Below are 25,143 nucleotides of genomic sequence, written 5' to 3' on the forward strand. Positions count from 1 at the left end.
TCATGTCTCTTGAGCACTTTAATGCAGTGCCGGAGAAACCACACACACGCGGCTCAGACCAGCTCATGACAAAAACAACACAGAGGAACCTTGAGGCCAAACCACTAAACTCTTTACCTTTGGCTATTGAGTGTAACCAAACGTCCCTATGCACCTTTTAATTTGATACATGTTCCCGGCAATCTATACATTATTTATTACATAGTTAAAATGCATAATTTTACAAAATACTGTATATTGTGTACATGGTAATCACTAAAGCAATTAGCTTAGGAAGAAAATTAGCATGTATTAGCATAAGGTATTACATTCTTTGATGCTGCTAATTTGTTTCTGACGTTGTCATGGTGAAACAATTTAGCTTCTCTGCTATGTTAAATGCAAAATGAAGATTGAGTCCTAGTTACATAAAAGGGTAGAGTCTGTTCTTGTTTCAAAAACTTTCATTTTTATCTAATTATGAGTTTTAATTTAAAAATAATGGTATAGTCTAAATTTAAAAGTTTGACACTGACCAAAGTGTAGCCTTATAAAACATGAAGGGAAAGGACATTTAAGTTAAGTTAATTAAAAAAGTGAGTAGATGAACTGAAGTTTCAGTATTTAATTTCATGTCACCTCCAGGTTGACATATTTCCAATTATTTATGAAAAAAGTAATGATGTCCCTGCTAAATAAGGAAAAAAGAAAACTGGTTTAAACTGGTTTAGCTGGTTTCTCAGCCTCTCCAAGTTGGTCTCCAGCTGGACAGTAAGTTGGTCTACCATGAAACGTGCCTGACCAGACTGGGAGACCAGCTAAGTACAGAAAAGCAGCTTAGGCTGGTCTTAGCTTAGGTCTTTCTCTCTCTCTCTCTCTTTTTTTTTTTCATTATGTATTATTTATGTATTATTTTCACAAGTTGAATAGGCTCTTAATGAACACAACTTATATTTTGTACAGCTCCTTTTGTGAAATATGTGAAATTAAGCCAAAGTGAGACTTCTGACAACCTGAGAAAGCTTCTATGCTTTGGCTTAGCAGTTTTGAGAAGTTCTGGAGATTTGGCAAATGTGATAAGATGTCAAAAGGATAAGCAAAAAGCCTGTCATCTGGTATGTTTGACCTCTAGTATGACAACAGGTTGAGAAGGGAGGAAAACTGAACAGTGTGTTTGCTTAATAGACTAAGAATTTTGGCTTATCTCAAAAACAAATAACATTGACCATCATTAATTCACACATCGGAAATAAATGTATAGTGAATTGCACTGGGCAGCTTACAGAAAAAGGGAACTAGAATCACACAAGCTCAGATATGAAGCTGTAAGGACCTTAAATAAATCCCTGTGGTCAAGCTACCAACTGTGGGCAGTGACACCAACACCCACAGTCACACACAAACACCACATACTAAAGATACTTTACAGATCGTTCATGCTGGTGTCTTTGTAAAACTGCATGGTCATTTCCTCATGTTAGACTTTGGGTGTCTCTTTCCCAATATGTTACCATATACTTTCACTTTGCAATTTATCTAATTTTTTTTAAGTACTCTAAATCCCTGTGTACTTTAAACATTTCATATTTACCATCTGATGCATGGTGTCCACTAAAGTGGATAGATCTTTAAAAGTCATTTTAAACCATTCAGGCTATGATGTTACATCCAAACAGCCATGGCTGATTGCCTTTGACCGTTACCAATAATTCTATATGACTGTCCTCTTTGTGTCATTGTGTCTATTATTATTATTATAATCATTTTTATTATTATTAATTATGACAACATAAAGAGTGGTGGTGTAGTGGACTAAAGCACTGAACTGGTAAGCAGAAGGTTGTTGGTTCAATCCCCACAGCCACCACCATTGTGTCCTTGAGCAAGGCACTTAACTCCAGGTTGCTCCAGGGGGATTGTCCCTGTAATAAGGGCACTGTAAGTCGCTTTGGATAAAAGCATCTGCCAAATGCATAAATGTAAATTTAACACAGCTGACAAATGTCTTTGGATCTCTGGAATCATCTCTTGTAACAAGCAAATGTGTAACTCTCTCAAAATATAATAATAAAAAAAGGGAATTATTATATTCTTGTTTTGGAGTAAAACAATTGTATTTATTTATTTATTATTTTGAATATATTTCTGTATTTATAATTTTTTTATATATTTTATTATAAATATTAATAACATTGATTTAATTATTAAATAAATAATTAATACAATTGATTTTTCAAAAATACTATATATTTTTTGCTTTTTGATTTAATCATTCATGCATCAGAGAGTTAACGATGGATCTTACATATTTATATTAGTCATAGTAATTCAGTATTGGTCAAGTCAAGTCTTTACACAACACACATCGTTTCAAAGCAGCTTTATATAAAATTATGCTTTAACAGAAATTAATGCTGTAATGTCTATAATGTCTTAAAGTCATCATTGTGCGGTTTGATGAAAAATTTGATTGTAGATAATGCCTTAAACACACACACACACACACACACACACACACACACTGTATATATTAGTGCTGTCAGTCGATTGAAATGTTTATTTGCGATTAATCACAGATTTTTAAAAAATGCTGAAATTTGACTCTAAATATACTCTCCTGTCAAAATGCATTTATTTCCATCTTAGATAAAAAAATACAAAAAAATACAAAAAAATGTAACAATATAATGCTTTAATAACATTTTCCAAACAAAGACTTCCACAGTATAACGATAGAAGTGCGCTACAATATCAAGTAACATTAAACGTTTCCCAAAATCTAAGTGGGAGTTTGACTAACTGAAAGAACTAGTCCCCACATAGGTTGCATATTCATTGCAATAGGCATTAAATCTCTTAAACTCTCATCCTCAACAATATATATATATATATATATATATATATATATATATATATATATATCCTACCAGCCTACCGGGATGATACTCTGACCACTATTACCCCAAATCACAGAAGTTCTAGCAAATGATTTTACCCACTCTTTCTTTCCTAAACCACCAAAGTTCTCCACATATAAAACATGCAGATGTAATGTGATCACAAGGGCCTTGAGTGTGATGTTCTTCCTTCTTCTCCTGCTCCCTACCTGCCTCCACAATCTTATTCCTTGTTATCTGTGAAGCTCATGAGCCTTCAGTGAGCCAGCGTGTTAATTGCAGAAAATGTCAGTTGCAACACCTCCTCGATGTGGTGAGAGCCTCAAAAACGGAGAACCATGCTTCCATTACAATCCTGATTTTGTTTCTTCAAACCCTGAACCTGTTAACCGCACAGTGTCAAGCCCTTATCATGTGAACACAGTCTTGCCATGCGTGACAAATAAACTGGCATGTACTGTATGTAGACATAAATGTGTTATGCTGCAAGTAACAGTGAGGTGGGTTTAAACTACTGTTCAAAGCTCTGTATCCTAAATAAATAATCTAGAATAGTTTACTCAGAAATAAAAATTATGTCATTCTTTACTCACCCATATGTGGTTTTCAACCCGTATGACTTTCTACTGTGGAACACAAAAGGTGAATTTTAAGGGTGAGTAGGGTGAGTTAATAATGACAGAATTTTCATTTTTGGGTGAACTATTCCTTTAATGTGTTGCCCCGTGAGCTAAATCTAATCAGGACTCAAAATCACTTTCTGCTTCCAAATAAAGAATTAAAAATGTCTAATAGCCTGATTTCCAGCCTTAGTTTTTAATGTATGTGTGTGCATTTGCATGTGTGTGTGAGGGGGAGTTGGAGGAGGGAGGTCAGGAAGCACATTTGTATGCATTTCCTCTCATAACAGGAAGTGCCTGACAGCTTCCCCTTAACAATGGCTTCGCTTCTGCTTCCCGATCCAGAGCATTTCTTCCCCTGGGGAGTTCCTCTAGAGGACAGAGACAGGGAGGATGAATGTCCTTTTGTCACCATCTACCCCTGCACCCTGATTCATTTGACCCAAATCCCCTAAATCTACCCACTTACACTCTATGCAATGGGAATGCTTATGGTGTACTGTAGTCTGACAGTAAGGATTGTATTGACAGTAGCGATATTTAAATGATGTTAATATGCTGAACACAACAATGTTCTCTGTTTCCACTCTTGGAGTCCACTGAACATTTCAAATTTTAATGTTGGACAGTGGGATCCCTTAGAGATAAGAATAAATAGTACTGCTGTCTATTCCATATCAACATACATAGAAGGGCTTTAGTATTTTTTAATAAAATATAACTACTGTTTATGCCATTTTACAGTACAATGACAATCACAAAATATATTTTAGAGTCATGTGACATTAAGCATCAGATTCAAAACCTGATTGAGCATCACTAGCTGCAACAAAGATAATGATTTGAAGGTCATCAGCAGAAATACAAGAAGAAAAAAAAAACATAACCTGTGTGAGAAATGTAAATGAGAACGGCACTGAATAATGAAAAGAAATAACAATTAGCATAAGAGGAACAAAATAATTTTAAGAAGATCAATTCTAAGAGGAGAAATTTGGAGAAGCAAAGCAATTTTTTTGAGAAGATGTTGGTGAAGAAGCAGAAGACAATGGGGAAGAGAAGAGAGAGAAACAGATGAAAAAATGAGGAAAAAAAACCCAAACACACACAGCGTGTTTCGTGAGGAGACAGGCACAGAGGTAACGATCACAATAGAAAGGTGGGAATCATGGAGAGGAGAGCAAGGGGTGATGGGATACCCAGAGGGCCTCATTATTTTCTTGCTGTTAATTTTACTCAAACTGTTTTACACCTTTCTGTTGTTGATTGGAGAGACGCCTCTGTTGTCATGGGTGGCTGAATCAAGCTCCATCTCCATGCCATCACACCATCATGAGGCAAAGATGAAACGAAAGGTAACAGAAGCCTACAGAATGTGTGGTTGCCTACTTTGCCAAGTCAGTAAGAGGGATGAAAACCACATCAAGTGCATGTGGAGTGCCAATTAAAGTATGTATACTTCTGAATAAACTTTGATCACATTTGGTGCAGTGAACTTCCACACTTAATATTTCTAATGCAGAAGCAATAAGTGACAACTGGCCATTGCATTAAGCCTTTCTGAAGAAAATCATCTTTGCCATTGTCCTCTTTATACAGTAGGTTAGCCCTCAAAAATATGCTCCATCAAAATTACTAAAATTAAACTGATTACAATAGTTTATGCCAAAAAGTGAGTTTTAAGGATTAGATTAAGTAGAAATAAATCTTTAAGGTCACAATTGCATTTTACCATTTTTTTACATTGTAATAAAGTCACTTTTCCCTTATTGTCCTTTCCAAGTTAATACAATTAAACTGAATTAAAAAGTTTTTTTATTTTCTCGGTCCCATTTTATATTAGGTGTCTTTAACTACTATGTACTACTCACATTAAAATACATACAATACAGTGTACTTATTGTGCAACTACATGTTGTTCTGCAAAATTCCCACAAGATTCACATTTGCTGCTACTGAGGTCGGGGTATGGGTAGGTTTAGGGTTAGGTTTAGGGGGTTAGGCTAAGGGTTGGGTTTGGATTAAGGGTAAGGTTAAAAGTGTAACTACAGATGTAATTAAATGCACATACTTTAAATGTAAGTACAATTCAACAATATGCATGTACATAAGTATATTGCATCAAATGCAAATGCAAATGCAAATGCAAAAAAAAAAAAAACTACATTGTAATTAAAGGAAATTTTTGTCACAAACACCAGTGGCTCTCAATCGGGTGCAAGGACCCATTAGGGAGCCTCAGCAAACCAAGGGGGTCACATGATCACTTACAATTATTTTTAATAAGTTATGTTATAAAAACTAATTTATTAAAATGCTAGAAAAAAGAAAAAAAGATCACTAAAAATATAGGTTTTTTGGCAGTAAAATATGTAAACACATCATATTTCTAATTTGAATTTAACTCCCTTCAGCTATTGTTTTTATTAAATAATATACAGTTCTTAAAAATATACTGTTCTCTATGTTAGGGCCTTTAAAGATTGTCTTTGACTATGGGGGTCCTTGGAGTCATAAATGTACGCAAACTCACTTGATGTGACATCAAATGCCCCATGGCATTTAATTAAACCAAAGAATTTTTTGAAGGGAAGGGCCACTTCTATTACAATTAATGGGATATATTTAAATGCTGAATGGTCAACGGATGTAGAAAGGAAGTCCCACCTTAAAGGTAAAAGAGCCACTCATCATTTAGATACAGACATCGCCTGTCAATCAACTTGAGAACACGCATGCAGATTAGCTATACAAGCCGGGAAAATTGTTTCTTCATTTTGTTTTGTTTTTTCTGCAATCTGAGGTAAAGAGGCACAATTAATGATTCCAGTGTTGTCAGATTTTACTGCTGATTTGAAATATTCTTTTTGATTGTAATCTTGACCAACCGCTTTGGAGATTTCAGTCTTTCCCCATTCAAGTAGATAGGAGCTGCTCTTAAAAATAGCTGCCCGAGAGCGTTCCAAAGATGGCCGCCAGTGGGCTGACTTGCTAGAAAGAGTTTTCTCAAACTAATTTCATTTTCAATATCTGCAAGTGGTTTTTAACATATTTATTCAGGTTTGGGTTTTTTCTCCCTGCAAAACAAGGCAAGCCATTGGCAACACAATTTATCCACCCAGTGAGTAATGGTTTAACCCTTCATGTATCCTTTACCATCAAGTGTCACTTCTGCCCTACCCTTCTGGGTACTGGCCTCTACTGTGTTGCACAGCAAAGAAGATGGATTAGCACTCTATATAAGCCAGTTTCCACTGAATCCACAAAAGTTATTAAATGACTAACTATAACTGACTACCTATATTTTGTTTTAAATAATTATAATTTAGTTTGTGTTCACTGTGTATTCAGCAGCGTGTAAATTAGTCCGTAAGCATGCGCTTGTTAGCAATGTGGCTAACACTTTCATGATACAGGGGGTCCTTTCATGTGATGTGCCCAGGAAAGTGTTTGAGTGGCTGGGGGGAAGAAAGCCAGGCTCCTCACACTGATGCCCTCTGTCTGAGCTTCTGGGCAGCCAGTCAACGCCAGGGAGGCCTGCTGGATGTGCCTGTGCTCAGCACAAGTGTTTTCAGGAGTTGGGCTAGGGAGCCAAAGTGGCCGCCCAGGGCGACTGAGGCCTTGTGCCCACAAGCATGGCGCCAGAGGCAGGGTGGGCCGCAGAGAAGCTGCCAATCTGAAAGAGGTGATATCAGCAAGGAAATGATAGGAGACAACAGCCGGGCCAAAGATATCTGAGAGAATTCAGACTTTAAATGCATTTTTTAAAGTAGCACCCCCATTTTGCATTTAAGCAATTTGTGGCCATACTATACAATAGGATAAAAGTAACATTTTGTGGCTAAGGACAAAAATTTGCCTTTTCATCTTTGTCAAGGAACCAGGCTAAACTAAAAAATAAATAAGAATAATAATAAAAATTAGGGAAGAATTTTTACAAATAAGTGATATATTTAAATGGGGAGAGTGCACAGAATTATTAGATACAAATTTCATGAAAATAAAGCCTATTTTCCCACCTTTTCAGCTTGGTTAGCTATAAAAAAAAGTGATGTTATAAAAGTTGGATATATTTGCTAGAAAAGAGTGAAAACATCTAAAAAATGTTGTGCTTAAGGTAACACCATTGATGCAGTCGTTGTTGTTTATTTGGCTTTTGGTATGGAAAGATTTCCTTAAGAGGAAGTGAAAATATGCACAGCCCCAGCCACGTCTTCAACACATTAAGGAGGGGAGAGAAAAAGCAAAATGGAAAAGAAACAACCCTTTGTAAGTCAAAGGTCCCCCATTCTTGTCTTGTGATGCCTGTCTTCATGCTTCTCTTGCAGTACAAAGACGCGGGTTGTTTGCAACAGCCTCAGATGAATGGCAGCGAGAGGACAAGAGTCAATAATAACCCCTGTGCCAGCTGTCGAACATGGCATGTACACTATAAATAGAGTACAATTTATGATGCATGTTTTCAGTAAAGCATCTACTATCTGCTGACCAAAACCTCTACGCAGAATTTATGAACTTATTTTTATCACGATTCAAGATCACAGTAGGTTTTGGCATTGCTTATCAGTAAACGAATAGCTCACCCAAAAAGGAAAACTCTGTCATTTACTTATCCTCATGTTGTTCCAAACCCCTATGCAGCTATTTTTTTCCCACCATGGAACACAAGACATTTTTAAAGAATCCTTAAACTGCACTTGCATACAAGCTCCATAAAGGACAAAAGCACAATAAAAGCCCCCATATAAGTTGCCATACAACTTGTGTGCTCCATCCCAAGGCTTCAAAGCCATAATGGCTTTTATGGATTATGTTTTTGTCCTATTATGAGCTTGACAGGCCATGACCACTAAAAATTGCTTATCATTTGTGTATACACCTAACATTTACAGAAAAAAATAAATACAATTATTGTAAAGACTTAATTTCAAACTAGTCAAAAGGAACCCAAGACCTGGAAATCTGTGGCACTGACTCTCATCAGGTGTCCTTCCTGTATCAATCTCAGATCTTGAAGTCTGGTTGAGGGGAAGTGAGATAGAAACAGAGAGAGAAAGAAGGAGAGGAGAACATTGATAACACCAAGACAGGATGCTCTCTGTGCAATCCGATAGCCTAGCCAAAAACATCCTGATCCCCCTCCTCCCCCCCTCTGTTTCTTTCTCTTTTTCCTTTTCATCTGCCCTCATCATTAGTAAAAGAAACAGTGTTTGTCTTTGAACATGCAAAGTAGTATACAAATATATATGCAGTAGTAAAAAAAGTTTTAAAATGATAAGTGCACATGAACTCGCCAGAGGAAAACAGATGATACATTTTCCTTTTTCATAAACACAAACCTTGAAAATTCATACAATATACGGTATTTATTTTAATCTTGTTAACCTCACAACTTGTTTGTTTTTCAAAATAAATAGAAAAAGAGAAGAGGGAAGTGTCTGGGTTGAGAGCTACCTTGACTCATTTTTCAGTGTTTAGCATGAGAGCTCACATGCATGTGAGCCTCTGGTTTCCTCAAGGGGGAGAACTTACTCAACCCACAAGTACCGACTGACTAATGTCACTGTGCCCCTTCCGTCTGCTCTGCCTGACATGCCCATTACTTTCCTCTCCTGCATTTTTGCTTTTTCTCCTCCACTTCTCCTCGGGCCGGCACACTATCTTCAATTATTGATCAACCCACCCAAGGTCCAGACAGCAGCCATTAACTGCAGCAATATGGTGTCACTCAGTCATATCAACTGTTAGTCAAGATCTTTCCCTAAAATCTAATTTTTTCTCTCTCCAGACCAGACTGAGGAACTACAAATGTCTGTTTCTGTGACAAAGTGTCATCCTGTGAAAGGATGTGAGGACTCTGGTTGACTGTACAGAGAGTCAAGTTACAACACAAAGTAAGGTGAGACATGAAAAGACAGAGAGAAGAACCTCAAACTAGTGAAGGTTATTTTCTGTCAAACTGTGAGTGCTTTCCAGTTGTGCTGTTTTTCTGACAGGTCATTTTTTGAAGGCATCTATAAACTATATTTTGTCCAAAAGGGGACAACTGTAAATGTCAGGCCTAAAGACAGTTTATTGATTTTGCAGTAAAACAAGCTTCTATGTAACTGGCACCAATACGATCAATACAACTACAGTATCTTCGATGTATGATAAGTGGCTGTTTTTGTGTGTTCATGACTTGATTCTGTTTCTTGGCCAGGGAACTGGAGGTAAAATTAACTAACAGAATTTGTTTTCTTCATTTCTAAATTGTAATTGTATTTTAAAAAAAGACAGAGATAAGATGTTCTTTAAGTAGTAAATGTCTGTGAAAATGTTGACTAAGAATTACTAAATCAAATAAAATGCTAAATTAATAGTGATTGAATGATATCGGCAAGGATGATTAATCACATAGTTTTACCATTTTGAGATTTATCATCTTATAGGGTTAGTCCCCCTTGTCAGTTCAAAAATCTACCAACAGTCTTGTCAATGCATAAACAATTACAATTAAAAAAAATATAGCCTATTGTATTATTCATATATCGGCATTATCAGCCAAACCAGCTTTGTAGATATAGGTATTGGCATTGGTCATTGAAAAACCCATATCTGTCAACTGCTAAAAATTATGTTATTATTTTAGTGCCATAACTCCATGAACTTCATAACTCCATAAAAATAATAATTTGGTGAATTACCAACATAAAAAATATAGCCTATTGTATTATGCATATATCGGCATTTTCTGCCACCCAGCTCTGTAGATATCGATATTGACATTGGTCATTGAAAAACCCATATCGGTCAGCTACTAAAAAATATTTCATTATTTTAGTGGCATAACTTCATAAAAATAATAATTCGGTGAATTACCAACATAAAAATAGCCTATTGTACTATGAATATATTGGCATTATCGGCCACCCAAGCTCTTTAGATATCGGTATCAACATTTGTCATTGAAAAACCCATATCGGTTAACTGCTAAATATTATTTTATTATTTTAGTGCCATAACTTCATAAAATAATAATTTGGTGAATTACCAACATAAAAAATGTAGCCTATTGTATTAAGCATATATCAGCATTATCAGCCACCCAGCTCTATAGATATCGGTATTGACATTGGTCATTGAAAAACCCATACCGGTCAACGCTAGAAATTATTTAATTATTTTAGTGCCATAACTTCATAAAAATAATAATTTGGTGAATTACCAACATAAAAATAGCCTTTTGTATTATGTATATATCGGCATTATCTGCCACCCAGCTTTGTAGATATCGGTATTGCCATTGGTAATTGAAAAACCCATATCGATCAACCAATAAAAATGATTACATTTATTTTATTATTTTAATGGCATAACTTCATCAACATATTTATTTGGTGAAATACCACCACAGGAAAAAATAGTAAAGAAAAATCATATTATGACACAATACAGTATAACATTATGATGGAACTAAAGCTATATAGAGACCGTACGTGTTTGACTATAAAAGCAATGAGAGATGTCATAGGGCAGGATCTCAACAACCTCTACCTGAAAGCTGAACTTAAGAGGAAAACTACTAGCTAAGGCAAGAGGGCCTCTTGAGGGCCATCTTCTACCTCTGCGTTGACTCCACCTACAGCCCTAATCATGTGGCATCACCCCATCATTGCCATCTCCATTTGCCTCGTGTTTGTGTTCTCCACCCACCCTGTCCTTACTGAAGTAATATTCCACTGCCAGAGGCAAAAGGTGGAGGCATGCCAGGTTGACGCCAACAATTAGTGTGAGCACACCTCCTATTTGGTCTATTTTGGCTTAAAATAACACACGTTGGTGTCCCTTAAGCTTCTGTCAAGAAAGCTGTCTAAATCTAATTCAAGGTGGTGAATAGAAAACATTTAAAGGTGAACTGTACAAAAGTAATGTTGGCTTATAAAAACAGGTTTTCTGAACATTCCCCCAGTCTTCAGTTGGTTGGACAGATAATCCCGCCCCAAAATCACATCACTGGTTGTTCCAATGTTGCTGTGTTGGGCTTTTTGATAGTGCCACAGATCCAGTGTTAAAAATTTTCAGGAAATTGACCTACAAATGGCTAATTTATAGTTGACTCTGAATATTAAGCAGAGATAGAAGAAAGTATTTTAACATCCAAAATACGTATAACACACTTCACCTTAATATTTCTGGACCTTTCTGGTCAGCGTGACTCACCTGTCTGTTGCGTTCATCCATAATCCGTGTGATCTGAATCTTTTTTCTCCCCATTGTCCCCGTCTTTTCTTCTCTCTCTTTTTCACCAATGAACTTTATGCTTTTTGTCCCTCTTTTTTGTCTTGCGCTTCTTCAAACCAGACTTTCTTCTCTCGACTTGCTCCACTCAATTCAAAGATTCCAGTAGCTGTACCTGTGAAAGACAGAGAGAGGTAGGCATTAAGTCAGATGAAATATGGCAAAAACTGCAGCTTTAAAAACAGGGAAAGGCAGAGTCGAAGCCACATGGGACAACAAATAAAGACAAAAGAATTTGTCGACATTCTGAGGCAGCGCTGTTTTCTGCCATCAATATCATGCAAATCAGATTCCCGCGCTTCGGCTGCGACTATGAGTGTAGACAGCACTGTCATGCTCTCTTTACAGTCACAGAGAATTTGACAGTGTTTTGGAAGTGCCGCTAACTTAACAGCTCTAATCACTTGCAGTGTAACGTTTACTGCCAACTGAACAACAAGCAGCTCTGCTTTCCTAAAAAACACTGGCATAACATCAGGCAGAATTGACACCAGCTTGTTTTTGTAGAATCTGAACTGAACGAACAGACTGGAATTTCCTTTCTAGCTGAAACTATAAGGATCAGCTCACTGAAGACAACAAGACTAAGGTACAGTGGCAGTTGCTCCAATATATGAGGCTGTACTGTAGAGCACGATTTATTTACAAAGATGATCCAGGTATCAAAAGATCTAAGGAAGAACCTCAATGCAAACCTAAGCCACCCTGATTTACTTCTCGTCAAAGACGCTGCCCGAGCCGATCTGGAATATGATGCCGTCATCACGTCACAGCTTTGCTCTGCTCTCAGGGAAAGAGGGGAAGAGGGCCTTTATCAGGCCCTCATGCTGAGCTCTTTCTGCTTTTGAAAGACTGCCCTCACCTGAGAAGCTCACCTAGGCTTTCTATAAAGTGCTCGTAGCTTAGATCCACACAGTGTGAGAGCTAGCGATCACAGAACACACGTGTCTGTGTGTGTGTGTGTGTGTGTTTGGCTGTGTTTGTGTGTATGTGCGCACCTCTTTGGTGCAGTAAAGTAGGCCAACCCGATTCATCTCTGGGAAGAGCGGCAGAAGTGTTGTTGTGTTTTATTCTGACAGTAGAGGTGATAACGTTCCTCGTTATGCAAATGAGCGTCCCATTATTTAAGCTTGGTGTAATGCAGTAAAGCTGTCAGTGGTGTCACGTTAAAAGCCTTCCATCGCTTTCGCTTTATTCTCTGTCTCTTTTTTTCTCCTTCTTTTTGCTTGTTTCTGAACCAGATTTCACCTGCCACGGCAAGCAAGAAACATTGATGTAGATATACCTAAATGATATGCTACTCTGTCTGTTCTCAAGTGTATCTGCACTTCCATCCTTCTCTCATTTATTAATAATCAAGTGTTTATGGGTGGAGTAAGGTTTCAAGTGGTTGAGAGACTTTTCCATTTCATATGCGTAAAACCACAAGCAAACTCTAATTCCATTCTCTCAAATCCATCTTCATATTACATGGTGTGGCTAATTGACAAAATTCCACACAAAATTGTTGAATTCCTTTATGGCTGTTGAAATTAAGTTGCCAAATACATATATTCTGTGTTACAAATACATTCTTGTGGTGCTATTGATATAATGTTTATTGCTCAATTGTCTCTAATTATAACTGCGATTAAGTTTACAGTCTATAGCATCCAAACAACACTGCTCGTGCTTCACAAGGAGCTGTTGGTGAGGCTGTTAGCGAGCACATCTTAACGCGTAAGTGGTGAAATTTGAAATGGCTTGATGATTGTTTAGAGGGCCATTGTAAAAGACATAAAACAAGGAGCAAAACAACTCGACTACAAGCTGGTGATAATGACTGTACGCCTGTGTAAATATTTACCCATAGTGCAGCCAGCAGAACTTGGCGTCAACGAGTGCGGTTACGCCGGGTCACATTTTAAAGCTGATAAAGTAGTTAACTCAATCAAAACAGGGTCTATGACTCTCGGAGGAGCTTCCTCATTGATAACGACAGGTCTGTAATCCCTGACACGCCACAGTCTCAAACGTGAACCTACCGTGCTTTACGTAATTTTAAATTTAATTTTAATATATATACATATAATAGAATTCTATAATCATAATAACCTTGCTGTCAAATCAGTAAATGTAAATGTAATGTAATAATACCTACCCCTAAGCACTGGGGCAACTGGAATCTACCTAAGCACAATCTCTCTCTCCGTCATTCCCCTCCTTTACATATACACATGCTCTTACTCATCTACTTTCAGATTACCACAGATGAGCACAATCCAATTTACACCAGTAAGGCCAAACTACAGCACAGACAAGCTGTGGTTGATCAGAAGCCAGAGGCGTTTCAGATATAAAAAACAGTCCTGTTGCTGCCATACAAGCACTTACATACACTTCTGCAATACACGAGCAAATAACATGAAAAATGGGCAAGGCTGTGGTTGACACTCAAGTGTTACTGACCAGTAGCCCTGACAAAAGCATGAAAGCAAATATTATGTGTGTGTTTGAGATCGAATGTGTGTGTATGTGAGGGTTTTAGTGTTTAGTATAAGCAATTATGCCAGAGAGGGAGAGAGTGAGGCAGAGAGAGACTACTAACAGGCTTTCTCTGCCATGCTAAGCCAATTCACTAATCCATAGCAAAGCATATGGGGAGGGTGAGAGAGAGAGAAGAGGGCAAGAAAGATCCCTCCCCACTAAGTGAACCTCAAGACAGGCTTATTGTGACTGGCAGAAGAAAGCATGGAAGAAGGGTCCCCACCAAAGGCTGAAGGGTCACGGAAGCATATGGAGAGAAAGATAATAGATCTAGATCCTTAAACTAGGGATGTGTAAAACTACAATATTCTAAAAATCGTTCAGAAAATTCACTAAATTTGAAAATATGTAATATAGGGAAATAGTACCTAATAACTTACAGTATTAGTCACTAATCTGTCTTCAGAAAGCCCTATATAATTAGGGTTCACCTGAGAACAATTTGACATGTTGTGTAGGGGGTGTTTCCATAAGATGTGTTCTTGCATTAAAAGCTAGACAGAATGGAAAAGAATGTGTTTTTAAAAGGACACCATGGGAGGGATTCACTTAGAAAGAATTGTGCTGCTAGAAGTGCTTTTTATTTGCATGTGCTCTGCTGTATGCATTGGTTTAGCACCCGATTGACTTAAGGACAAATGCAGATCAGGCAACGGCTGTGCTGAACGCAATTTGCACAGCGCGACTGTGACTTTTGTCAATGTTGTACAGTCTTCACTATAATGAGTCTTATTTACAAAGGAGGCATGTTCGCGTGGAAAGATATGACAATGAGTTATCTAAATATTGAAGACGCAGTGCTATTTCAGTGCCGACTGTATCTGCTTTAACTAGATTGCGGGTGGTTAGTAAATAAGACACAGTTTGTTGCGCTGAAATACTAAGCACAAAAGTGGCACAATTTCTCAGTGAATTGGCTCCAGTGTCTTAAAAAATGCAATGCTAGAAGTGGAACACTCAAAAAACCAAACCAGGCGTGATGCAACACCCAAACATGTCCTTCTACATGTGTATGTCTATATCAGTGGTGCTTTAAAGGGGATTAATTTAAAGACACAACTTTTCCAATAGGATTTTACTATGCAAACTGTCTAAAAGCTAAATCAAAGCACACTGTCAGCATGCTAATTAAAGTACTGCCACTAAAAATATATAAAAACTAAATAAATAATTAAAAAAAAATTAAAAATAAATCTAGACAAACTAGTTGAACTCACTAATAGACTTGTCAGTTGCTGGATGATGAGTTGAGTTGTCAACCTTCATGACCCATCCCTACACTAAAGCCTTTTTATTTTATATATATTGGGCTCAAAGCAAGAGCACAAAAAGCAAATCAAATAGAGAACAAAGAAAATGAAGAGAGAAAGAGAGAGAGATGTGAGCAGGTCTCTCTCGAGAAAAGGGAGGAGAGTGTGCCCATCTGCTAACCATGCCTCTCTTCCTCTGCCACAGATGAGAAGGGTGGTGGGGAATAAGGAAAAACCACTGGGGAAAGAGAGAAAGTTGGGGATGCCAGCATTGGGACATCATGAAGTGCTGTGTGTTTTCTCTCTCTATCCACCTCTTTCTTTCTCCCTTTAAGAACTGGAACTGCGAGGCCAATAAGTAAGTACATAAACAGGCAGAATTCTGGGTCGTCTCATTCCCTAGTGTCATATAAAAAATAAAAAATAAAAAATATTTTGCATGCGATTGTATTGTCAAAGTCCTAATAAAGTGAATATGACTTCTTTGTGTTCAGTGATATAATTTTGTAAGAGAAGAAAAACGAAGCAATTTTTATTTCTCTAAGGGGTCTCGTGTTGAGAATGAAAAATGATTAAATGCAAATATCATGAATTACATTTGTAAAAAGCACAGAAACTGTCTCTGATAATGAAACACTTGTGAAGAGGATGCATGGAAAATTTGATGAGATATACAACTCAAGCAAGTTTCAGTCTCATTGAGTCTTGACACAAACTGTGCGATATGGAGGAGCTAAGGTACAGCCTTGCTGAACTCTAACCACATTTAGGTCATCTGAACATTATTTTTACAATCAGACAGGAGCTGATTTTTCAAAAGAATCAAACTCAGCACAATGTTGCCACCCTTCGTATATTCTCTTCTTTTCCATCCCTTTTTCTTTCTCGCTTCTTTTTTTTTTTTTTTTTTTTTTTTTTTTTTTTTTTTTTAAGCACATCTGCAAGACATTTGGTACTAGTGTGTTTTTTGAAAAAAGGGCAGTATCCTCTATCCTCATAGGGAAATGTGGTAGCAGAAATTTTAAATAACATATTACAGGGCAGAAAGTAAACCTTTTAGGAGGTGCATGATACATTAAATAAACCCTCGCTCTTTTAAAATAAACTCCCATTTCCTTAAAGAGGCAAAAAACTATTTTTAATACGTCTTCCGAACAATTTGAATACAAGGGCATGCTTTTGGACTGTCTTGAATTCTAAACATTTATTCACATTTAAATCCTAAGAACTTTCATGTTGTAATCCTTGAAACTAAATTAATACTGTTATTTACACCCAAAGGGTTTCTCTTTAATGCACATATTTATGGTGGTGTGGCTTTTTGATTTACAGAAGACGAGAGGCAGAGAGGCCATACAGAGGAGAGGACTGAAGGACTAGCTGACGAGTGGATACAAATCTCAGGCATGGAAAAGACACAGGATGTGCGACCTGAACCTGAGATCAGGATCAGTGTGGTAGAAGCCCAAAAATGTAATTTCAGTCATCATTTACTCACCCCAATGTTGTTTCAAACTTGTATGACTTAAATTTTGTCCATGGAACACAAAAGCAGGTGTAAGGCAAAATGACAGCTTCAATCTCAATCAAGGCTGGTACTAAAATGGGCCTGTGGGGGGTGTTTTGATCTTTAGAGTGGGCAAGTGGTTGTCTCTTCTTCGGACTAGGAAGGAGGTGTCAAAAGTTTATGGGGAGGGGGCACAAGAAAATTTTAGAGGGGCATGCTCCCCCCCCCACCTGTCATGGTCTCCAAAAATGTGTCCACAGACTGCGGACAGTGACGCTTTCTGCCTGTCAATCATTTTGCACGTTTTCATAGTATTGTAGTTGCAGCCAGTGGCGCCTGCAGCTGTACGGCCGTACGCACTGTGTGTACCATGAGCGCTCTGACTGACCTGAGAAATATTTACTCTCAGAATATTTCACCAATCATGAAATGTGTCCCGTATTTCTGTTGGCTATTTAAAAGAACTATCAATGCCCAAGTTCTTTTCAGTGAATTGGCCAAACAGGCTTGCAAAACGGTCTGAATCGATTCGTGATTCAGTACAACTCATTCGGACTGCTCTCTCACTGAATCATTTGGAGCGGTTTCACACACAGTAAAACAGTATCGGGATATTTACGAATACAGAGAACAAACAGCGCTGAATACAGTGGAAATGTGTCAACTGAAACAAAAGTCTGTCTTTTTGAGAGGTAACTTTGAAAAACTTCAGCTAGTGCTGTGTTATGTGAACAAGGGGCTGTTCAAACTGAACGTGTTTTTGCGTCCGCTCGCACTATTTTTCAATCTTTTTCCATTTACACATTTGCTAGATGGATGTCTTTTGACAACTGCGTCACATTTCACTGTGTTTTTTAGCATTTCTCACAGGAACGCTGAATTTGTAGACACTGTGTCAAGTTAAAAAGATCTTGTTCAACTGATCAAAATGCATCTCAAGACACCTGCGTTCTGCTCTATTTGTTGTGGTGCGTTTTGCTTATTTAGCACGAAAATGTGTCTGTCTGAACGGTTGCTGGAAGAAATGCTTTAGCCAATAGTTACATGAACGCTACTCATACTCCAGAAAATAAAACAAATGCTTATCTCAAAGTCACCAGAACTGAATGCTTTAGTGTTGTTTTTTGCACACACAAAAAATTTCCCAGGGGAGCATGTCCTGATTTCTGTGCGTACCCTCAGATTAAATCCTGCAGACGTCCCTGGTTGCAGCAAATTATTGAGGCATAATGCATTTTATGCCATGTTGTTCATAACAGTTGTCAGTTGAGGGTGCTATTTTGCTGCTATAGTTTTTTTAACAACTGTTTCTGCTATCAATTGTAAAGGTAATTTTGGTATCTTTGGAGTGCAGGGTTTTAGAAAGAGGGGGCGTGGCTAATCCAACAGCTCAGTTTTATGGAAGTAGAACAGCTGAAATTGCTTATAGCATCTTTAAGTTGTATATTAAATTTTCATTTTGGGGTCTCCCAAAATCAGTGCTAGCCTAAAGGGTTGGCATACAGTATAAATATTGCTGTGCTTGTGGATGGATTTTGATTATTGTTTTATGTTTGACATACACACACACACACACACACACACTCACTATATATATATATATATATATATATATATATATATATATATATATATATATATAATAAATATATATACTGTGTATTGAAGCAAATCAGATGCACTGCATACTGCATAACCTGTTTATGACGATAGTGCCTAAGCTAATATTTGGTTGTTATATAAGTGAAGAAAAGTGGTTAGTATAGTTATGGCGCACATCTGATTTGCATTCCCCCTAAATTCCTACTGACTGTATGTTGAATGTAATCAAAACACTTGCAGCCAAGTACAGAGAAACTAAAAGCAACAGTAAGACACACAGTCTCATTACTATAAGGATTCATCAGTGTCTCTCCGGGTTCCTCGACACTCATCCATACCCTCAAGACCCCCCACAGTACGACTGGATAGAGAGGCAGGAAACATATGCATACACACATGGCATGGTGGAAGGATGTGACATCAGCAGCCACAGACAATCAAGGTGTAAAGGTGCTTCCTTTCCTAAACTGTTCCAGTGTGCACAAAATGGGAACCAAAAACTCCTGCGCTTCCTTCTCCAAGCCAAAAAAGGAGCAAAAAGAAGTAAAGAACAGAGAAAAAAAGAGTTGAGGGCTCGAGCCACCACAGCTGATTGTAAACAAACAGCCCCCACTGATGCAAGCACTGACCTAAAAGGCTTGTGGTTTTTATTGTTGCAAGCATTTGGCCAAAATGATGGCTAAAACTGTACTAACTAGTTTTACATACATACACGATGAAAGAAAAACCACTGCATCTACACCTATATTAGATTCAAACTCCCTAATTACACAAAACAATCTCATTCTGTGATAGCGAAACTGATTTCAAAGCTCTGCTTATTTTTCAATACATTCAAGTGATGTGTTTCTTTATTTTTTTTTACCATAAACTCACTTCAGCCTGAAAAAAAAAAAAAAAAAAAAAGATGATAAGAGACATTTTCAAATGTGTAGAATTTTGGATGAACTGCATTTATGTTATGGCAGTGATTAGTGAAAAGCTCTTTTCAGGTACTTTGCTAGATTAGGGCACTGGGTGGAGGGATTTATTTATGTGAAACAGGGTGCTCTTTCAGGGCTCTCTGCTGCAATACCTTACTTCTGTTTCTACAGGAATCAACAGCTAATTACTTAAATAGTGCTACATGTACCTTAAATAGCATGCCATCCCGTCTTATTCCCCCTAAGTTCACCTTTCTTTGCTGGACAGCTAAAAATGTTGACATGGGCACCAAATAACATAATAATATAGCATGCACATGTCAGGTTTGTGAGTTATTTTTGGTTTGAGTCAAGTTATAAATCACCTTCACCTTATTTATTTATTTTTTTATTTTTTTTAATATGTTGGCTTTTTCAAAAATCACTAAACCAAAATCAAAATGATCAATTTTGACAGATAAAAAAGAAAACTGTTTTAACCAAGTGCATCAGTGTTGACTTTACTCTGTGCGTGTGTGTGTGTGTGTGTGTGTGTGTGTGTGTGTGTGTGTGTGTGTTTATTGCCTTGTACTAAAGATGCATTTCAGGCGATTCAATCACAAGTGGACAGACTGTATCACCGTACCTGGTAATTAGCATCTCTTGACCACTTGTGTTGGGATTTCTAGTGGAGGGTCTCTGATTTTATGACTGCATACAATCATTACATCAGTGCATTGTGCAGTGTAAAGTGTGGTGTTACTACATTTAAAAAAGGCCAAAAAAGCATTAGAACTAAAAGAAAGATCGAAAAAAAGAGGTGCATCCAGATTTTCAACTTTCAGACATCAGGCCAACATCAAAGTGTGTCTTGACAATTGTTATCTGTCTAGCTCAACTGTTGAGCTCTGAGAGTGAAATAAAAAAAAAAGCAAATTCTTTATCATTTTCCAATAACACATGCACCTCCTGATCCCACAGACAAAGACTCGGCGACATGTGACCTAGTGTCACAGTGGAAAATGGGATGAAAGGGTGTTAACAGCAGTTGCATCCTTCACAAACTCGGTAAATACTGAGGGTGGCCCACTAAAGCCAGAACTGTGGAAAGTGAGAGTTGTCTTTCAATTAGTGATTGGTTATTGGCCCAAGGAAAGCATGAAACAACACACTGTGTCAACTCTAAATGAAAGAGGTGCGAGGAAGCCAGCTGCTCAGCTGACAGATACACACTGAGTGAACCAAGTAATGACTGATCACTGTCCTGTTCTGGCTGGACAGCTGTTACCAAAAAATAAGGCAAAAATGATAGCCCCAGGAGTGGCTTGCCCTGCTTACAAGAACAGCATAGCTGGTCACCATCACATGTTTTGGTTGTATGCTGGTTCCCTTTATATTTTAACTAGCTTAAATGGCAATACTCTTTGGTCAACCAGCTACATTAGCTAAGTTTTGCTAGTGAAAAACATGGCTATGCTGGTTCACCAGCTAGACTAGCACCATACCAGCAAAACCCAGCATAAAACAGCCTGGGCCAGCATGGGAATTTATGGTGATCTCAGCTAGTATTTTCAGCCCAGTGGTTTCAGGTCTCCTTGTGAAGAAGGCAATGGCCCTACACTGGGCATGCAATGGAGATTGCGTGGTTGTTTTAGGTGGTTTTAAGGGTCAAAATTCTGAAGATGTTAGCTTGAAGTAGTCCTTAGACTTCTGGGTGAGTTCTTGGTATAGTGGAACTGAGTTAAACAAAGAAAGGAGAACTGAAATAAGGCCTACGCTTGTGTCTTGAGCATGGAGAGAGAGAGAGAGAGAGAGAGAGAGAGAGAGAGAGAGAGAGAGAGAGAAGACTTGTTTGCACGACTGACAATTGATGAGGCCCTGAACCTGTCACTTCAAACAGACAAGGTCTGACATCTTCACCAAAACACATTATCAGCTGAGAATGACAATGTCTCGTGATGTTATCCATGTGGTGTTGAGGGTTGGGGGGGTATGTGACTGCAGACAAAGTCATGTGACCTCCCCGCAACACCAGACAGTATACCTGGCTGACCCTCTGATTTTTTCATTGAACATTTTCTTCATACCCTCTTCTCCCTCTGTACCAAGATATTTTAATCAGACTTATTAAAAGCTTTGTTCATTTAGAAATCTCAGATGACGATTTGTTTCACTCTACCCTACAGCAGTCCTGTGAAAAGAGAATTAAATTTGATCTTCTGACAGCAATTATTAAACACTCCCTCCTGGCTTCAACTAAGCCCAGAGGCTAACACAGCTCACCAGGCAAGAGTGAGGGCCAAGAGACTTCCTTTGCCATTTTATCTCTCTCTCTCTCTCTCTTTTCTTTAGATTTTTCATTTGAAACTCAGCTAAATCTTATTGCATTGATTTAAAGAGATTGTGGGTTTTTTGGTTCCTTCTTGCAGTGGCTTTACGAGATGTTGGGTGAAGTGGGGGTGGAGGGGGGTTGTTAGGGGGTAAGGTGGAAAAGGGAAGTTGAGCAACATCTCCTCTCTGTCTCTGATCGATCAGCAGTGATTGCACTAAAGTTCTCTTTATGAGTAATGTTTCAGTAACGATGGTAAAACAGTCTGGTACCATATGTTTCTTTCTCTTTCACTGTATTAAAAAAGAAGCAAAAATGGTTAAAAAGCCGACAGCTATGTCAATATCATCAAAACAAAAAGTAATCTGAAGTGTCATGGAATTTTCATAGAGTGGGGTCCAAAAGTTTAAATCCACCTTGATAATCTGGGATTCAAAGTCTTATTTAAAACTGAGAAAATGTTAAGCTTTAAAAAAAAAAAAAAATTTCATATAATTTTATGATATGTAATAAATAAAAAAATTGATTCTGCCCAATATCTAGTAAGCAAATGTGTGACACTGACACATTTACTTGCTTTGACAGATTTACTTGCTTACATTGAAGCACACAAGATGCTGTTTGGAACATTTTCAAATCATGCTGGGATGGATCACCAGGTTTTGCAAACATTTGTGAAGTTCATGCCAGCCCAAGCAGATGTTCTCATGTTAGTTTTTTATTTATTCTAAAAATATAATATGTAATTTAAAAAGACACTGAGAAAGTGTCCCCGTAATTGTTGAAAAATCAGCAATGCAAATACAAGCTTCTGATTGATCTGTGACCAGTGTTGGGGAGTAACGGAATACATGTAACGGTTTTACGTATTTAAAATACAAAATATAAGTAACTGTATTCCACTACAGTTACAATTTAAATCATTGGTAATTAGAATACAGTTACATTCAAAAAGTATTTTGATTACCGAAGGGATTACTTTGCATTTCATTGTCATTTGTTTCATTTAATATTTAGTCCTTTCAGATGGAAAACATTTATACATATAAATGGTGCGATCCAAAGTGCATTTGAACAGCGGTGAAACACTTTCTTAGGATGTTTTACATTCATACGAGCAGACAGAGAAGTAAGTTTGAAGTAAGTTTGGAGCAGAAGAAATAGAAATAAACCTTGTGTAAATTGTCAGCTTTATGCTAGCTAAAATGCTATTTCTAGCCATTTACATGCACGTTACCAGACACGATCATATTTTTTTTATCAGGAAAATTCACGTTGGATCATAATATTTTTTTTTCTAGTAAGACCTTTGATATTAGGGCAAAAATCGTATTCTTGATAATAATTTTTGTATTATTTTCCTGTAAAAATATCTAAAAATCTTTAAAACAAGATCAGTTTGATTTATCTTGTTTTAGAAACAACATTGAATAAGATATTTAGGTTTTTCAGAGAATGAATTTTGAACATGTGTATTTTGTCCTACTGTACTGGCAGAGTTTTTATAGTCAAAACAAGTGAAAAAATCTACCAGTGTTGAAGAAGTAATCCAAAGTATTTAGAATAAATTACTGACCTTGAGTAATCTAACGGAATATGTTACAAATTACATTTTACAGCATGTACTGTATTCTGTAATCTGTAGTGGAATACATTTCAAAAGTAACCTTCCCAACCCTGTCTGTGACCTGCTCTGTAAGCAAATGACATGACTCTCAGAACTGCAGGGGCACATTTGCAAACTGACAAAGCAATATTTCCAAATGACTGTTAACTGCACCTACACTGACCAGAGAAATGATTCAATCCCTGCCCTAACATGCTCTACAACACATTGCATTTTTGAACCTCCTTGAGGTGATCTAAAACTATCTACACTGATCACGATACACATTCTTTCAGGGAGAACATAGTTTGAAGTTAAAACCCACTCAACGAAGATGTCCTTCATATGTTGACTGAGTCTTTTTCCCCCACAATTTTTTTCTCTCTCAGTGGTCCCAAGGCTCTGCGAGGAAACCGAGTAACCCAGATCGGGCGGAAGAGAGAGCGTAAGAGGAGAGAGAGATTGCATGAGCTCAGACACAGTCTCAAATCTCTTGCTGCAAAATATTTTGCCATTATTCCCCCATCCCCCAACTCCATTTTCCAAAGTGATGTCACAGTTCAGTTTCACCTGATTGTTGGAAGAATTGCTGTGTTGTTGACATAATTAAATGTGAATCATTAAACTGTCATTATTGCAGTTAGGGTTTGTCTAAACATGAGTGCACAAATGACTGGGTGACTCAAATAACTCTTTCTTCCTCTCCCTACTCTTTAATGCTTCCTTTTTGACTCACTCCCTCTATTTCTTTCCCTCACTTCCCTTAATGTAGGACACAAACAAAATCAGTTACAATTGCTCAACTGCAACCTCAGTGCATACATGAAATATTTTATACGTAAGCAGTATCACACAGTTGTACTGAATATCAGCGAGGCTGTGATTCGGCAACATGAACACACGGGAGATGGGCATGTTGCTTCCAAAAGTTAATGTACCCTGAAATCGACCCATTCAGCCAAAATTACTGACAAGCACCATCCCTCATCAGACATTTTTGCATCAATTCAAGAGTGAACACATTTCCCTAAACCAGGAAGTAATTATGTTCATGTAAACAATGATGAGTATGATTCATAGGTTGCATTTTCTCTCTAAAATTAGGTTTAGGGTTGGGGTTTGGGTTAGGATGTAGGGTTAATAAAATGTACATTCTTGTTGACTGTATTACATCATTTACAAATAAAAATACAACTCGCTTTTGGCACCACTCTGTAAACATATCATTCGGAAACTGGAGCTCATATATGCCCATACATTCAACAACACTTCTAGCTTTGGCCACTGGGGGACAGTGGTTAAAATTTCGGTTAGCACAGACCATTTTCAGCAGCAACTGTCAACAGCAGCCTGTATGGAATGCCATGAAGTTAGACAACTGGAGTGATAGAAACAGTGAAAGCATCCAAGCGCTGCTATACTAAATATCAACACTCTTGGAACCCTTGTCCAATTTAGATTAAAAGACAGGAACTAACTGTTGCATAAATGTAAAAAAAAAATAAAAAAAATATAACGCTTCAATCTTGCTGGTGTAAGATACCTGTAAACCCCCTTTTGGCATCTTCAACTAGGAGCAGAGGGACCAGGCAGCCACAGGCCCAGTCTCTCATTATAGCCCCAGCATGCCGAGGCATACCCACCC

At 37.6% G+C, this 25,143-nt stretch overlaps 1 protein-coding gene across 5 annotated transcripts in view; it reads right to left on the reverse strand.

Moving 5' to 3' along the window:
• The window catches only part of LOC127425608 (myocyte-specific enhancer factor 2C-like), a 99,486-nt gene that overhangs the window by 48,258 nt on the left and 26,085 nt on the right, over positions 1–25,143 (reverse strand). For all 5 annotated transcript variants that reach the window (XM_051671814.1, XM_051671806.1, XM_051671796.1 and 2 more), the window contains one exon: positions 11,699–11,891. In XM_051671814.1, the coding sequence (XP_051527774.1) occupies positions 11,699–11,752 (54 nt within the window). In that variant the 5' untranslated portion in view covers positions 11,753–11,891. The remainder of the gene's footprint in view (positions 1–11,698; positions 11,892–25,143) is intronic.

The sequence above is a fragment of the Myxocyprinus asiaticus genome, chromosome 3 (genome assembly GCF_019703515.2).
Source record: "Myxocyprinus asiaticus isolate MX2 ecotype Aquarium Trade chromosome 3, UBuf_Myxa_2, whole genome shotgun sequence".
NCBI lineage: Eukaryota > Metazoa > Chordata > Actinopteri > Cypriniformes > Catostomidae > Myxocyprinus > Myxocyprinus asiaticus.